Source organism: Pteronotus mesoamericanus, unplaced genomic scaffold (genome assembly GCF_021234165.1).
Source record: "Pteronotus mesoamericanus isolate MK-2021 breed Mesoamerican mustached bat unplaced genomic scaffold, CSHL_Meso_final contig_46, whole genome shotgun sequence".
NCBI classification, from domain to species: Eukaryota; Metazoa; Chordata; class Mammalia; order Chiroptera; family Mormoopidae; genus Pteronotus; species Pteronotus mesoamericanus.
Genome location: NW_026555170.1, coordinates 8,104,822 through 8,121,798, shown reverse-complemented (window position 1 = coordinate 8,121,798; position 16,977 = coordinate 8,104,822). Strand labels below are relative to the sequence as shown.

The following is a 16,977-nucleotide window of genomic DNA, read 5'->3' as shown; positions in this document are numbered from 1 at the left end:
AAAAAAAAATAGTAGCCATCCTAGTGAGGTGGTATCTTATTGTGGTTTCTCCCCACCAGTACCTCCTCCCCCCGCCCCCCCATCCCCCATGATTAGTGATGTTGAGAACCTTTTCATATACTTATTGGCTGTTTGTATTTTTGGAGAACTATCTGTCCAAATTCTTTGCTTATTTTTAAATTGGGCTTTTGTTGACTTTTAGAAATCTATATATTCTAAATACTAATCTCTTATCAGATAGCGTGATTTGCAAGTATTTCCTTCCATTTTATAGGTTGCTTTTTCACTGTGTTGATAGTGTTCACTTATGCACAAAAGTTTTTAATTTTTATCAAGTCCACTGTGTTCATAATTTCTTTTGTTACCTGTGCCTTTGTGTTATATCCAAGAAATTGCTAAATATAAGTTGTGAAACTTTCGTCCTATATTTTCTCCTAATTTTATAGCTTTAGGTCTTACGTTTAGGGCTTTGATCTATTTTTTTAGTTAATTTTTGTATATGGTGTTAGGTTATGGTCCAACTTTGTTTTCATGCGGATATTATTTTCCTAATTCCAGTTGTTGAAGAGACAGGTCTATCCTCATTGTATAGGCTTGGCACCATTGTCTAAGATCATTTGACCACACATATAAGGGTTTACTTCTGATCTCTCTATTCTGTTCTGTTTGTTTATATGTGTATCTTTTTGCAAGTATCATATGTTTGATTACTGTTGCTTCATAGTATGTTTTGTAATTAGAGAGTGTGAGGCCTCTGACTTTGTTCTTTCTCAATATTGTTTTTGTTTTAGGGGTGTCCCTAGAGCGTTCATGTAAATTTTAGGATGGATTTCTTTATTTCTGCAAGAAATGTCGTTGGGATTTTGATAGGGGTTGTTTTGAATATGTGGATCACTTTGGACAGTATTGATATTTTAATGTCTTCCAATCCATGAACAGGAAATGTTTTCCCTTTTTTAAAAAATTTTATTCAGCACTGTTTTGTAGTTTTCATTGTACCATCCTTTCACCTTCTCGGTAAAGTTAATTCCTAAGTACTTTTCTCAATGCTACAGTAAATGGAATTGCTTTTATTATTCCCTTTTATGATTTTTCATTGATAGTATATAGAAATGCTGTAGATTTTTTTTCTTTTACCCTTACCTGGGGACATTTTTCCATTGATTTTAGAGAGAGAAGTGGGGTAGAGACAGAGAGAAACATAGATGTGAGAGAGACACATCAGCTGCTTGCCTCTTGAACACGCCCTAACTGGGGATCGAACTGGCAGCTCTTTGGTGCATGGAATGATGTTCCTACTAACTGAGCCATGCTGCCAGGGCAGAAATGCTGCTAAATTTTGTGTGTTGACTGTATCTTGGTACTTTGCTGAATTTGTTAGTCCTAGCAGGTTTTTATGGAATCTATGGGGTTTGAACATACAAGCATATGTTAACAAAGATAATTTTACTTCTTTTTAATTTGGATTCTTCTCATTTCTTTTTCTTGTCTCATTGCTCTGGCTAGTATTTCTGTTATGCTAAATAGGGGTGTTGAAGGTAGGCGTCCTTGTTCTCTTCTGATGTCAGAGGCAAAGCTTTCAGTCTTTCACTATTCAGTATGATGTTTGTTGTAGGTTTTCATATATGTTTTTATCATGTTGAGATAATTTCCTTCTATTTCTAGTTTGTTGAGTGCCTTTTATCATGAAAGGGTATTGAATTTTGTCAAATTCTTTTTCTGCATCATTTGAAATGCTCCTGTGGTTTTTCTTCCTTTACTCTTTTAATGTAGTATAGGGTATTGATTGATTTTCTTACATTGAATTTTCCTTGCATTCCAGGAATAAATCTCACCTGGTCATGATGTGTAATATTTGTTACGTGCTGCTGAGTTTGATTTATTAGCATTTTGTTGAGGATTTTTGCATCAATGTTTGTAACGGATATTTGGTTTGTAGTTTTCTTGTAGTGTTGTTATCTGGCTTTGGTATTGGGGCAATGCTAGCCTCATTGAGTTAAGGAGTGTTCACTCTTCAGATTTTGGAAATGTTTTAGAAGGATTGATATTAAGTCTTTTAATATTATTTTCTGTTTTTCATCCTCCATTTTATTTATCTGTTTTAATCTTAAGTATTTCTTTTCTTCTACTGAGTTCTTTTTCCTTAAGTTGCAAAGTATTTTATTGATTTGAGATTATTTTAAAAATAATTTTTTAAGTTATTGATTTTAGAGGAAGGGAAGGAGAAAGAAACAGAGAGATTGATCTGTTTTTCTACTTATTTAAACATTTATTGGTTGCTTCTTGTACGTGCCCTGACTGGAGATCAAACTCACACCCTGGCATATCAGGGACGACACTTTAACCAACAGAGCTACCCAGCCAGGGCTCTTTTCAATGTTTTTTTTTTTTTAATGTAAGCTTTTATAACTATAAAATTTCCCCTCAGCACTGCTTTTGCTGTGTCTTACAAATTTTCATGTTGTGTTTTGTTTTCGTTTTTGTCCAGTTTTCCTTGTGATTTCTTTGTTCCATTGGTGATTTAAGAATGTGCTATTTAATTTTCACAAATTTGTGTCCTTTTTGGCTTTGTTTTTGTTACTGATTTCTGAATTTCATCTATTTGGTCAGAAGAATTTTGTTTTGTTTTTTAAAGATACATCTGTTTAAATCCATTAAGACTTAATTTGCGACCTCATATCCATGTGAACTTGAGAAGAATATATTGTTGTTGTTGGGTAGACAGTTCTATGGGTATTAGATCTAGTTAATTTACTACATTGGTCAAGTCCTCTATTTCCTTATATTCTGTCTGTTTCATTTATTAGTTATTAAGACTAGGGTATTGAAATCTCCAGCTATTACTGTGGAACTGTCTATTTCTCTCTTTAATTCTGTCAGTTTTGATTGCATTAGGTATATGGCTCTTTATAATTGTTAAATCTTGCTGTTTTGAATGTTTTATTAATATGTAATGTCTTTATGTCTTACAACCTTTTGGTTAAAGTCTGTTTTTGTCTAATACTGGTATAGGAAGTTTGCAAACTTGAATTGTTAATATACTGGGCCCTGCAGGCCACATTGGGTACGTGTGGTTTATTCTTCTTTTGTTTGTTGTTTATTTTTTAAGCAGTTTTTTTTCTGGGCACTCCAAAAACAAGCCTGTGGTAGGTTGCCAATCCCTGCTTTTAGCTTGAACAGAAGTTTTTTTAGTGATGAATTTATCCATCCTTTTTTTATGGTTAATGCTTTTGTCTTCATGAATTCTTTTCTTAATCTGAGACTATGAAGATAACATGTTACATCTTAAAAGCATTATTGTTCTGCCTTAACATTTAGATCTATAATCCTCCTGGGAATGATGTGTGAGCACCATTTTTTGGAATAACCATTCTTTCCTCAGTGTTCTAAAACTTTCTACCTTTCATAAATCATGTGACCTTCTGTGCGTTGGTTTGTTTCTGGGCTTTGTTTTTTTTGTATCTTTGATCTATTTGTCTTTCCCTGCACCAGTCACCATCTTAGTTTTTATAGCTTTATAATAATGCATTCTGATGACTGGACAAGTTCTACCACCTCACCCTTTACAGTAGTATTGCTTGTGATTGGCAATTTTATTTTCTTTGTAAATTTTAAAATCATCTTGTCAAGGTTCTCTCTCTCTTTGTCTCTGTCTCTCTGTCTCTGTCTCTCTCTGACACACACACACTCTCTTTCTCTCTCTCTCTCTCTCTCTCTTTCTCGGAGTTTCTAATTGGAATTACATTAACTGTCTTGGTTAGTTTGTATGAAAATTGGTGTTTCTCAGTAGGGAGTCTGCTTGTGCATTTAGATTATCTTTTTATGTCTCAAAGTTTTAAGTTTTTCATGCAGAGATCTTGTGCATCTTTATTGGTTTATTCTTACATATTTCTGGTTTTTGATGCCATTTTAAAGATATTTTTTGAGGTTAGTTTTTAAAGTATTTGCAGAGATGATTCTATTAGTGGTGCTTTATGACCTGTAAAAATAGTTGAAAAGTTCATTGTCAGTGATGCTTTTACCAAATGCCAAATCTCTTATATTTAATTGGTCTTTATTACTACTCTCAGACTTTTCCTTTACCTTTTTTTGACTAAGTATCTGTCTAGATACTTGGTAAATAAAAGGTCAAAAGGTCAGTTCTAGTACTTATGACTTACCTGTCATCTGCTTTTTACAACCCTCTCCAGTTACTTTTGGTAAAGGTTTTGTTTTAATAAAATCTCATCTTTGTCCTGTGTCTTTGAATCATCTCCCTTCAGATTCTGTTTAGAAGTTGCTATGAGATTTTCCATTTGTGTGTGTGTGTGTGTGGTTTGTGCTTGTTTTTTTAATTTACTAGATTATGTATGGATGTTTTTAAATATGAAAATGGCAAAGAAAAGTGAGAACAAATTGTCACAACGGTAGAAGATTCTAATAGGACGTATTACCATTTTGTAATATTTTCTTTGTAATCCCTTACAGTACATTGTAAGTTTCACTTAGTTTGCAATGCCTTTCTCAATCAGAAAAATCAATTACTACTACTTATGAAACAATAAAATGAGTTTCTTTTATCTTTTTACATGGCTAATTGTAGAGTTCTTATGAGATCTGAAAATTGGAGTCATGTTATGGTTCTATAGTATGTGACTGATACTATAGAAAAACTCAATTTCTTAAAGCTGAAAGTGACATATCGAGGTGTGATACTGACATATTTTGCCTTTGCCCCCCATAACTTAAGAGAGTCATAGATGCTACTTTTTTCTTTAGGATCTTAGACTACGGGGTGGGGCAAAAGTAGGTTTACAGTTGTGAATATGTGGAACAGTTTATTCGTGTATTTATTTATTAATTATTGTATTATTTTTCCATGTGAAAAACAACTATAAACCTGCTTTTGTCCCGCCCTGTATTAGGTTCTGAATTTTTACCATTCCTCCTAGACCTTTATTTGTACTTAAAAACTTGTAATTAGGAGTGTTACATAGTTGAAGTGTTGTGTATCTATCTATAATTTCTAAGGTGTTACAAAGTTGTGAGTGATTTTACATGATTTTTTAAAAAGGATAATAGAGAACTTATTTGATGACAGTGGGCATTTATTACTGGTTTTTGGAACAATATCTCATTTGGGAAAAATACCTACTTATGAATATAATGTTATTTTTAGTTTTTTGTGACGTACACGTCAGGAATTAGATACCGTTAAGCCGTGGCTGGTGTTTGGCTCAGTGGATTGAACACATGCCTGTGATCCAAAGTGTCACCAGTTTGATCCCTAGTTGGGGCACATACCTGGGTTGCAGACCAAGTTCCCAGTAAGGGGCCTGCGAGAGGCAGCCACACATTGATGTTTCTCTCCCTCTCTCCCTCCCCACCTCTAAAAATAAATAAAATCATTTTTAAAAAACAGGGGAATGCAGATCAAAACCATGACATACCACTTCTCATCCACTGGGATGACTTTAATAATAATAAAAAGAAAAGACAATAACAAGTGTTGGTGGGGATATGGAGAAGTTGAAATTCTCATGCATGGCTGAAAGGAATGTAAAATGGCACAGCCATCTTGGAAAACAGTTTGTTCTTTAGAAAAGGAAATGTAGAGTTACCATATGACCCAGCATGGGTCTTTGAGTCTTTGGTATGTATACCCCCCAAAAATGAAAATATACATTTACAGAAAAAGTGTATACATGTGTTTATAGATTACTCATAATCTATAATACTCATAATAGCCAAAAACATTTCTTTCAGGATTCTGTAAAATTACTAGTATTAGTGACTAAGGATTCATAATAGCAGTACTCGTAATAGCCAAAAACATTTCTTTCAGGATCCTGTAAAATTACTAGTATTAGTGACTAAGGATTATAAGCACGTAGTTAATTTGTAGTATCTTTATTTTTAAAGCGATTGTGTTATATAACAAAGTTTGACTACTTCTATGAATTTTAAGTCTTGCTGTCATGAATAAAAGTGCAGAAGTTAACTTGTCTTCCTTTTATTTTCCTGTGTATAGTTAAGAAAAAATGAAAATAAATTGACCATTTATATTTTTAGGCCCGAATAGCATTTTTGCAAGGAGAAAGAAAAGGTCAAGAAAACTTGAAGAAGGATTTAGTAAGAAGAATAAAGATGTTAGAGTACGCATTAAAACAAGAAAGGTATGTGTGTCTCATTTTATTACATGAATGAAATAAATTAGAACATTATTCATCTCTTTTATATCATTATACAAGGTTTTTGAAAGATATAAAATTGCCTAAAATAGATGATATTTTGATTTGAGAGTTATAAAAGAAAAAAAGGTTAAAATCTTTACATTGAAATACCTTTTGTTTTATAGACTCTAAGTTTCAGCATTTTTTTTAAAAGATCCAGGTTTTTATTTTTACTTGGGTATGTATGTTAGTTGAGTAATTTACCTTTTGTTTTTCCTTTTATAGCAGTAAATTTTTTCCTCCAACTTCCTTTGCAAGTTAAGTTGAAGAAACATGTTCATATTGTTTTATTTGTTGTTGGCAAAATCTACCAGTAGTTACTTAACTGCAGAAGGAAAAAAAACATTTTCTTTAAACAATTTATTATTAAATTTTCAGGGCAAAATATCACAAATTAAAATATGGCACCGAACTGAACCAAGGTGATTTGAAAATGCCAACCTTTGAATCAGGTAAACTCTAGTCTTCTGTCTACACACCATCCCCACCCTTTCCCAAGAATAATTGCTTTAAGCATATTTTTATTTAACAGACATGTTCTCTTTCCTCCTATTTTCCTTTGAAAACATTGGTTAGTCAAATGATTGACAGTTGTACTACTGTGTAAAATTTTGGGGAAAATAATAAATTAATAAAAGTAAGTAGTTTCATCTGCATCTCAATTCTGAGGTTATTTGTCCTAGTTTTGTTGTTCTGAATCCTATGTAAAAACTGAGGGTGTATTTTTTGGTAGTAACTAGAAGTAGAAGGTAATGAACTAGTAAGTCTTTCTCCCCCTGTAGGCAGTTCCTGTCCTACCGGACATAAACTTAGTTTTTTATTAAAAGCTTCTTTTTGTCTCTAGAAGCTGTGATTAACTCAGTTTAGTTCTAAAGAAATTGGAAATTTGATTCAATTTAGAAACTGCAGAGAAAGCCGAATAAGGATAAGAAAAGAAAAAATTATCTCCAATCGACCTTATGTCTTTTCTAAACAGTGAATAGTGAGTCTCAGAGGCATCGGATGAACAATTATTCAGGGAAGGGAGGGCTGGATATAGGAAAGAGCTAGTATAATGTTAATTTTAGGGTTTTATATGATTATAATTAGAGTAGTCTAAAAGTCTAATAAGTTACTTTGATTTATAGTATAGAGTATTTGGAAATATTACTAGCAATTTCTCAGGTATATTTAGAACCCATTTCTATATACATTTTGACAGTACAAACTGAATTTTATGCTGTTATTGGATGTTGGTGACTAAGACAAGAAAATGATGTCTTTTTGGATACATAACTTGTCTTCTAAATGTCTCCATATCTAAATGTCAAAAGCATGTATGGTAGAGACAGTAAAATTAATGTATGGAATTTTTTTTTTTAGTTAGGTATTAAAGTAAATTTTACAAATCTAGTTTGATATTAAGTACTTAGAACTAGGCACAGAAACACTTCATACATGTAACCTGCAGTTAGTTTATTTTGGGTTTTTCTGCAGTTTCTAAGATAGCTAGTATATTCAGGAAATAAGCAGTCATTTTCTAGTACTCCAGGGCTGTCCTCCAACTTAGTCTGTGAAATGTGAGGAAGGAAGCTAGTTGCGGCCACATTGCTCCTGGAACCAGAGGCAGAATTGGCTTGCTTGGTCTTAGTGCAGCAGTGGGTATAAAGCAAAATCATTTAGCAGCTAAACCTCTCCTGTGCACAACTGGAGTCGGATAAAAGCAGACTTGTTTTTAAACTTGTTTTAAACCTAACTATTAAAAATTCCTAAGATTGAGGAATAAAATAACATCCAAGTATTTTATTTATAGGAGACACAATAATAACAATGTAGATTGTTGGGAAGAAGACAAACCAAGGGATGGTCAGAAATACACCACGCAGACAAAGTGGGATAAAATCATTAACAGCAAAGTATAAACATTAACTGGATCAGTATTGACTTTTATATGCCCAAAATAAAGCAAAATGTAAAATAAGAGAAGATACGCAAAATACTGATTTGGTAGAAGTACAAGATACGCATTTTTTTATACCCCTGTCTCAGTAATGCCAATATACATAATGGAAGCCTAACCCTACAGAAGGGGTTGTGCGTCACTATGTAAATCACTCCTATATGCTTATATTTAGATTTTAAAAGTGTAACAGTAGAAAAATGGGCAAACAACTTAAGGCACCCGTTAAAGTAGTATTTCCAAATGGCCAAGAAGCACATGAAATGATGCTCAATTTTATCAGTCATTGAAGAAGTATAGCTTAAAACCACAGTGCGGTATAGTTAGGTACCTAACAGAATGGCTAAAATAAAAAGAGAAAGTCAAGTATTGATGCAGATCTGGAACAACCAGAACTAAAGTAGGTCTGGAACCACAGACCTACTGGTGTTGGGATTGTAAATTGATAGAACTCCGAAAGTGATTTGTCTGTGGTATTACTAAAGGGAACATAGCATATCCTATGAACCACTAATTCCATTCCTAGGTTCTCACTTTCTAAAATGCATACATATGTTCATCATAGGCTTCTTTAAGAATATTCATGTTATCATTATTTTCAGTAGTAAAAAACTAGAACAACTTGGACATTCTTCAGCATTAGAATGCATAAATGTGATATTTTAGCATAGCAGAATGTTGTTTAGCAACAAAAGTTATTAACAAACTAAATAGACCTGACAACATGGATGAGTCACATACACATAAAATTGAACATTAATATAGTTGATTTAATGTTAGTAAATTAAAAATTTAATCTAGCTTTTAGAATTCAGGATCGTATTGATGTTACGGAAGTTTCTAGTGACTGAAGAGGGCAAAGGAAAACATTTGGGATGCTGACAATGTTTTGTTTCTTCATTTAGGTACTGGTTACATGAGTGTTCAAAAATTCATTGAGCTGTACGCTTACGATGTACTTCAAGGATATCCTTAGCAGCATTATTTATAATAGTGAATAATGGAAACTAATTTCAACATTAGGGGACTGGTTAAATTAAATAGGTATATACTTTCTATGGAATATTATGTAATAATTTTATAAAATGTTAATCTATATTTATTGCCATAGAGAGAATGTTCAAGATACATTAAGTGACAAAAGCAGCTTATAGTGCAATACATACATATATTGCCCTCCTTTTAAGGAGGGAACAAGTTTGTTTATTTTCAGATGGAAAATATGGAATGATAAAGTCTTAATTATCGACTTTTGGTGATAGGATTTTGGGCAGTTGTATTTTTTAATGTATTTTATCTGCAATATTATGTTATATGTGACTTAAAAATAAACAAAATGGTATAAATCTAAGGATACTTACTCAGAGCTTAACTGACCTGAAATTATACTGTTCATTAAACTTTTTAAATACATATACTTTGTTACATGAGAATAAAAAAATGATTTTTACCTGTAGTAAAAACTGTTTTCTGGTTTAACTTTTAGGTTCTTAAAATGAAATTGAGTATATAAAGTTGTGTGATACAGACTTAGAATCTACTGATATCAAATCAAAACTAAGTTATTATATATACCTAATTGTTTAAATACCTAATTTCTTCACAGTGTTGGTTTTGAATAGCTAATGTAAATACTAAGTATAGCCTTTTAATTTCAGAAGCATTCAACTCATCATAATTCTGGTGGTTAAAAAAATAATTACAAATACTGTATTTCAAAGCCTGGGCTTTTGATTTTTGAATCCCTGATAGTTGTAGTTAGTGTACACTTAACTTTTCCCAATTTTAAAACAAGAAGGGTAGTACCTAAGTGTTTGAATTATTGGAACAAACACATTTGAAATGAGTGTGGTCCACAGTAAATAACTCATTAAAGGTTAATTTTCTTCTGCCCTTTATAAAATATTTAGGTGTATTTTTGTGAGACTTTACCCCTTAGAAAACTTTGGCAGTATTTTCAATAGTTGAAATAATGTGTATGAAACTTGTCTTTTTTTGTTGTTAATTTTTAGAAGAAACCAAAGACACAGAGGCTCCCACAGCGCCTCAGAATAGCCAGTTAACGTGGAAGCAAGGCAGACAGCTGTTAAGACAGTGAGTAATGGCTCATTTTCAGCTTTAAGGACTTAGGTACGAAGTGCTTATATTCAGTCACTTTTCAAGTGAAAAATTATTTAATGATAGTGGGACAATGCCTGTAGTTTTCATATTGCCTTTTTTAATGCTTTGTTAGCTGCTTGGATCGTTTTAAAGTTTGTCCTCTGATTGTTTCTCAGGATAATACTGTTTTTGTTTATTTGCGGGGTAGGATGTTGTAAAGACTGGATGCCTTGAAGGACAGAACGAAAACAATATAGACCTCATACTTGTAGACACTCCCGTTTCTATCACTGCAAAATTTGCTATTTGACTTTAAGTGAGATGGTTCAGAGAAAGAATTTAACCAGTTGTCTCAAACTTGAGAAGTGGCTTGCCAAGTCCTACCTTTTCTTGAATTTTTGAGGAACCTTTTTGCTGTTTGAATTCTTTATTGTATAGAAATACTTCTGTGACAAATTTTACTGTCTTTTGTCTACATGGGAAGACCCCTCAGAAAACCTCGAAATTACCTTCTGGTTGGTGGGCCCCTTGTAGTACAGGCTTCTCCTGCTGGTGAGTGTTCTAGGAACCTATCAGTATACCAGCTGGCATTTTTGTGAGAGGCTGTGTTCAGCTTCAGTGAAATTCTTTTGAAGACTCTTTCAGCACATTTGTCCGTTTCACGATGGATGATTTATGAATGCAGCTGACCACGTTGTGCTGAGTGTTTGCCAGTTTTTGACCAAAAACAGCATGACCCCCGTGCCCCACCCTTACTATTCACTGGATCTTGCCCCAGAGACTTTTTTTGTTTCCTGGGATTAAAAAAAAAAAAAAAAAATCTGCAAAGGGAAATGTTTTGCCAGTGTGGAAGAGGTGAAACAAGGCCTCAAAATCAATGAGATCAAAAACTTTAGAGCAGAGGAAAAAATGTCTCGATAGGTGTATTGTATCAAATGGAGAGGACTTTGAAGGTGACTGATTTCAACATATAAGAATAGATACAAAAAATTGTGTAAATTTTTTATAAATAAATCCTGGGTTTTTGGGGGGTGGGGGGAGTCTCTGCTCATACTCTTCTCTCATGTTTTGAAATACTTGTATACTACTGATATCTTGGGTAACTTAAAATTATTCAACCTTCTCAGCTCTAGACATTTTTACCTGCACTTCAGTAACCCACTGTGGTTAGACCCTTGACCTCGTTGCTCTCTAGAACTATCTTACCTCTGGAATATTCCATAATCTGACAGTTAATTTATATTCCACTTCTCACTAATTTCCATGTTTTTGCCCTCTGACTTTACCTTAATCTTTACTTTTTTTCCTCCTTAGCTCCTCTCTAAACTATGATTGGTTTCATTTTATTCTTGTTTATTTTAGTTATGTTTTTATTTCCCTGGCTCCAGCTTAGACCCCATGATCCATTACCCTTTTGCTAGTACCCTTTGGTGTCTTGCTGCCCACTTCTTAACCGTCTCTCACTAGTCATTTTACTATACCTACTTGCAACACTCCCAGCTCTAGTTCAGTCTATCATGCTTCTACTTCTAAAAAATTCTTGGCGAATCATATGAATGACAGTACATATTCATGGTTTTCAGTTTAAACGTTACAGAGAGCCATTCTCCATAACCCTGGTCACCTCCTCCCTCCCATTGCCCTCAGTAGAGGTTCTAAACTTCTACCACATCTCAGCCCATTCTCCCTTGCTGTCATTAGAACACCTCAGGTTCTACTTTGCTAGAACTAGGAAGACTGTCAGGTGAGAAGTCCATTAATTTTTTACTTCCTTTTTTTAATTGTATTTAAACTTTTTATTTATCACCTCAGTTACTAATGCTTCATTCAAAGAGGTATGTATCAATCCAAACTCTCAGAGGCTAAAACTCAAACTAGTTTTAGAAAGAACATATAGTTTGGAAGGATGATGGGGTAACTAGCAGAATTAAGGGAAGCTAAATAACTGAGTGTCAGGAAGATGAATGGGAGTAGCACTGAGAAATTCCCAGGGACAGGAAACACATAGGATCTGTTCCTATTCTCTGGTGTTATGCTCCTCTCTGTATCAGTTTTATTCTTTTCTACTGAAAATCACTTTTCTCCAGGTGGCAGGGGACTCCATATTTTACTCAAAATAATTTCCATGGATTAGAATTGGCTTGATTTCATCAAATAATTGCCCTTGTGTCAGTTATTTTTACCTGGATTGTGTAAGATGTTTGTTGTTCACTCAGACCACATGGTTACAATGTGGTGGAAGCTGTTCCCTCCAAAAGAGGATGGCGTTCTTTGGAAGAGCGTTGAAGCTGTAGAGAAATTAGTTGCATAGTACTTCTCTTCTAGATGCCTAATCCCATTGCCTGAATTTATATTGTCTCTTCTCACATTTCTCTAAGAGGAGTTGATCTCTCTGGTCCTCTTCATTCATTTCTCAATTGTCTAGTTGTTTTCTATTATGATGTTTCACTGAAGCTATTATCACAGACATATTTAAAATACCTTTTTTTGTTCATATTTGATCTTCTGGAAACATCTGACATTAACTGTTCCTTTCCATTTTGCAGCTTTTTTCCTTACTTTCTTGATACCACTCTCTGCTATCATTACCCCTACCTCCTGCCCCCAAATATAAAAAAATCTATTTTTTAAGTACTTTCTTTTAATTTTCCTATGTTTCACTTATCCTTTTAGCCCATTAGATGTTTGTATACCTAGGCTTTCTGTTCCTTATTCTGCTTTTTCTCTGGATAACTTCATTTAAATTCAGGGCTCCAAACACTAATGATTCCCAAATCTGTATACCTAGTCCAGTCTTTTGAGCTTTTGACGTTTCTTATCATTGTGCCTAATAAACATTGTCACTTTCGTAGGCACTGCATGGTTATCTGATAAGTACCCTCTAAGCCAGATTCTGATCATTTTTCATTTCATTGAATAGAAAGAAACACCAGTAATACAAGGTAGAAACCTGAAAAATTTCCAAAATTCTTTTTTTATTCTAATGCCATGTTTACTAGTGTACCAAGTCACTAAGATTATATTTTGCTTATTTTTCCCTTCTCCAGTTTTACTTCTTGCTGTGTAGTATCCTAACCAGTCTAGTCTCCCTAGCTTTCAAGTAAAAATCTTTTGTTCTTCTGCCAGCGATACATGAGGCTCCTTTTTAACGTTCCTGAGCCTATCAAATGCTTTAGAAAGAAATTTTAAAAATATTTTTTTAAGTCTCACCCAAGAATATGGTTTGGTTTTGTTTTCTTAAGAGAGAAGGGAGGTGGGTAGGGTGGGAGAGAGACTGATCAATGTGAGGTGGAAACATCGATCAGTTGCTTCCTGTATAGACCGTGACTGGGGATTGAACCCACATTTTTATTTTTAGTTTTTTAAGATTTATTCATAGATTTATTTTTAGACAGAGGAGAAGGGAAGAAGAGAGGGAGGGAAACATCAATTTGTGGTTGCCCTTGAGGTAACCACCCCTTGGGGCACTTAGCCCGCAACCCAGGCTTGTGCCCTGACTGGGAATCGAACCGTCGACCCTTTGGTTCACAGGCCAGTGCTCAGTCCACTGAGCCATACCAGCCAGGGCCTGAACCCCCATCTTTCTGGTGTATGGGACAGTGCTCTAAACCAACTGAGCTACCCAGGCACGACAGGAAGAAATCTTTAAATTTGTCACACAAAAGCCATTCATGACCTATCATCTATATTTATGTCATAATTTGGTACTTTTCTACTTTTTCATTGTCTTTCTGGATCCTGGATTAAGTACTCTGGTTTAGATATACAGAAAATTCGAGGACCACTGGATGACAGGAATGCAGTGAGATATTAGATCCCAGGAAGAGAACTGACCTGTCCATCTACCTCTGGCCAAGAATGTTGGTTTAAACTTAGCATGTCACTATCCTGAGGTTTAGTTCTACTCATTCCTTACCACTTCATATATTTTTAAAAATATATATACACATCATCAACTCCGAGAAGCCTTTTAAGGTTCTAGGGCTTTTTAGGTTTCAGTAATTGGCTCTTGATTAGTGTTGACTGTACTGTTTGTTTTCAAAATTAAATTTTGGTTTGTAATTGGCCTTGCCCTCTTAAAACTGGAACTAGTCTAAGAGAAGATAGTTATTGAGGTAGAGGAGGAGTATATTTTATTGGATGATGGGTTTTTCTAAAATCCTTTGATAGAATTTTGAGTTAACCAATTTACAGGTGTTAACAATGTGTGAGGTTTATTTAATATTTTTAATTTTCTCTTATAGATATCTTCAGGAAGTAGGTTACACAGATACCATATTAGATGTACGGTCTCAGCGGGTAAGGTCATTACTTGGACTGTCCAATTCAGAACCAAATGGATCAGTAGAAACAAAGAATTTAGAACAGATCCTGAATGGAGGTGAATCTCCTAAGCAAAAAGGACAAGAAATCAAGAGGTATGGTCTATACTTGTAGGTTAACATTGTATATACAATGGGTATTATGAATCTCTTTAGCTTCTTGCTACTACTGTTAACAGTTTTGAAAACGGGTAGTGTTCACATGTAAAGACTTTTCTCTCCCTAAATGGTACCATGTGCAAATAAATTTTCTTTTCTTAAATTTTTTTAATTTATTGATTTTAGAGAAAGGGAAATGGAGGGAGAGGGAAAGAGAGCAAAAGAAACAATAATTTGTTCTTAAGTTATTTAAGCATTCATTGGTTGATTCTTGTATTTTCACAGACTGGGGATCGAACCTGCAACAATGGCAGGTTGGGATGAAGCTCTAACTGAGCTACCCAGCCAGGGCTAAATTTTCCATTTAGGTACTTTTTAAATGTATCTGTCTTAAAACTTGATGCCATGAGAATGACTGTATTTTTGAAATAGGTGTAGAATTAAAATTTGAGGGTGATTTTATGTAGTTCAGAGTTATTTTTAACATCCTTATTTTTTAAATCTTTGCTGGAGTATTTTCAGAAAATTATAACGCTACTCTATCTGCAGAGTAACAATGGTTATTTAGATGTTAACGTGAAAGGAGCAAGGCTTTGCATTTTCTTTCAGCTCAGAAAGTTATAAGATGTTCTTTTTTTTAATGTCTCTATTGAGATATGATTCACATACCATAAATTTCATTTAAAGTATATAGTTTAATGGTTTTTATGATAGTTCAGCTACCAACAGAATATGAGTTTTAAAAACTTTCCTTTCCCTAAAAAGAAATACCATGCTCATTAACTGTCATTCCCCATACTCTCCTATATTCCACTTACCCCCTCAACCCTAGACAACATTACTAATCAACTTTCAGTTTATAAAGGTTTGCCTATTCTTGACAGTTCATATAAATAGTTATTTTGTGAATTGCTTCATTTAGCATATTTGTAAGGGTCATCTGTGTTATAGCACATGTCAGTAGTTTATTTCTTTTTATTGCCAAATAATACTCTGTACTGTGTATATATCACATTTTGTTCATCCATTCCTTGTCCAGTTGATGAACATGTGTGTTGGTTCCACAGTTTGGAATAATGAATAATGCTGCATTGAACATTGATATACAAACGTGGACGTATTTTCATTTCTTTTGGGTATATACTTAGGAGTGGCATTGCTGAGTCATATAGAGACTCTGTTGGCCTTTCTGAGGAATTTCCAAACTTTTACCAAGTGGCTGTGCTGTTTAACATTTTCATCAGATATTTATGAGTTCTGATTTCTTTACATTCTTGACAACACTTGTTTCCTGTCTGTCAGTTATACTTTTGATTAATACAGTCTGGATAAATGCAAGTAATCAAGCAGGTAGAACTTTTTCATTTTTTACCATTAGCTTTACCATAATATATTTACCATATATTATGTTGAATAATGTAAGTTGGAAGGACAAAGAAAAGAAAGAGAGGATGTGGATAAAAAAGAAATCAAATTCATTGATTTCATTTAGAGTTTAAGAAATTAATATAAATGCATTATTTCATATTTTAGATATATTTTCTGTTGAATGGTGGAGGAAGTAGGGGATTGCTATTCAATGAATATAAAATTTTATTTCACAGGCTGGCGCTCAGTCCACTGAACCACACCAGCCAGGACGTCAATGAGTATAAAATTTTAATCATTCAAGTTAAGAAAGTCCTAGAGATGTATGTGCTCTACAACATTGCACTTATAGTTAACAACACTACACTATACACTTGAAGAATTTGTTAAGAGGGAAGAACTCATATTATGTGGTTTTTACCACAAGAGGAAAAAAAACACTTATTATAGTCTTTATCTTGCAAAGGCAAGAAGCTTTACAAGGAGAAGATACAGTCTGTTGTTGATCTTAAATTCATATTCCTATGTGGTACAGTAATCTCTAAAATATTTATAAACCTTATGAACTACTTAGCTTGGTTAGTAACTTTAGTTAAAAATTCAAAATACTTTTTCTTTTCCTCTTATGCTACAAAAAACATTCTGTGCTTCCTGGAATCGAGAGTAAAAAAAATAAGGGCTCTATTAGATGTTAAATTGTTTTTATTAGAAACCCTATTTCTCAGAAATAAAATGCCTAAACAAAAGGCTTATGTTAACTTGCAAATTATAGAATTTGTTTTAAGTAACTGTATAAGCTACTTCCAGTACCTTAACTGGAAAGAAGTATTCAAAGTCATGAAAGGCAAGGACCTACATCCAAGATTACTCTATTAAGAAAAGGTATCGTTTAGAATGGAAGGGCAAATAAAGTGCTTCCCAGAGAAGGTCAGGTTAA

At 33.7% G+C, this 16,977-nt stretch overlaps 1 protein-coding gene across 1 annotated transcript in view; it reads left to right on the top strand.

The window, feature by feature from the left end:
* Positions 1-16,977, top strand: part of STRN3 (striatin 3) — a 105,221-nt gene that overhangs the window by 38,508 nt on the left and 49,736 nt on the right. The window contains exons 2-5 of the mRNA XM_054577905.1: positions 6,052-6,155; positions 6,591-6,664; positions 10,164-10,245; positions 14,496-14,669. Of these exons, the coding sequence (XP_054433880.1) occupies positions 6,052-6,155; positions 6,591-6,664; positions 10,164-10,245; positions 14,496-14,669 (434 nt within the window). The remainder of the gene's footprint in view (positions 1-6,051; positions 6,156-6,590; positions 6,665-10,163; positions 10,246-14,495; positions 14,670-16,977) is intronic.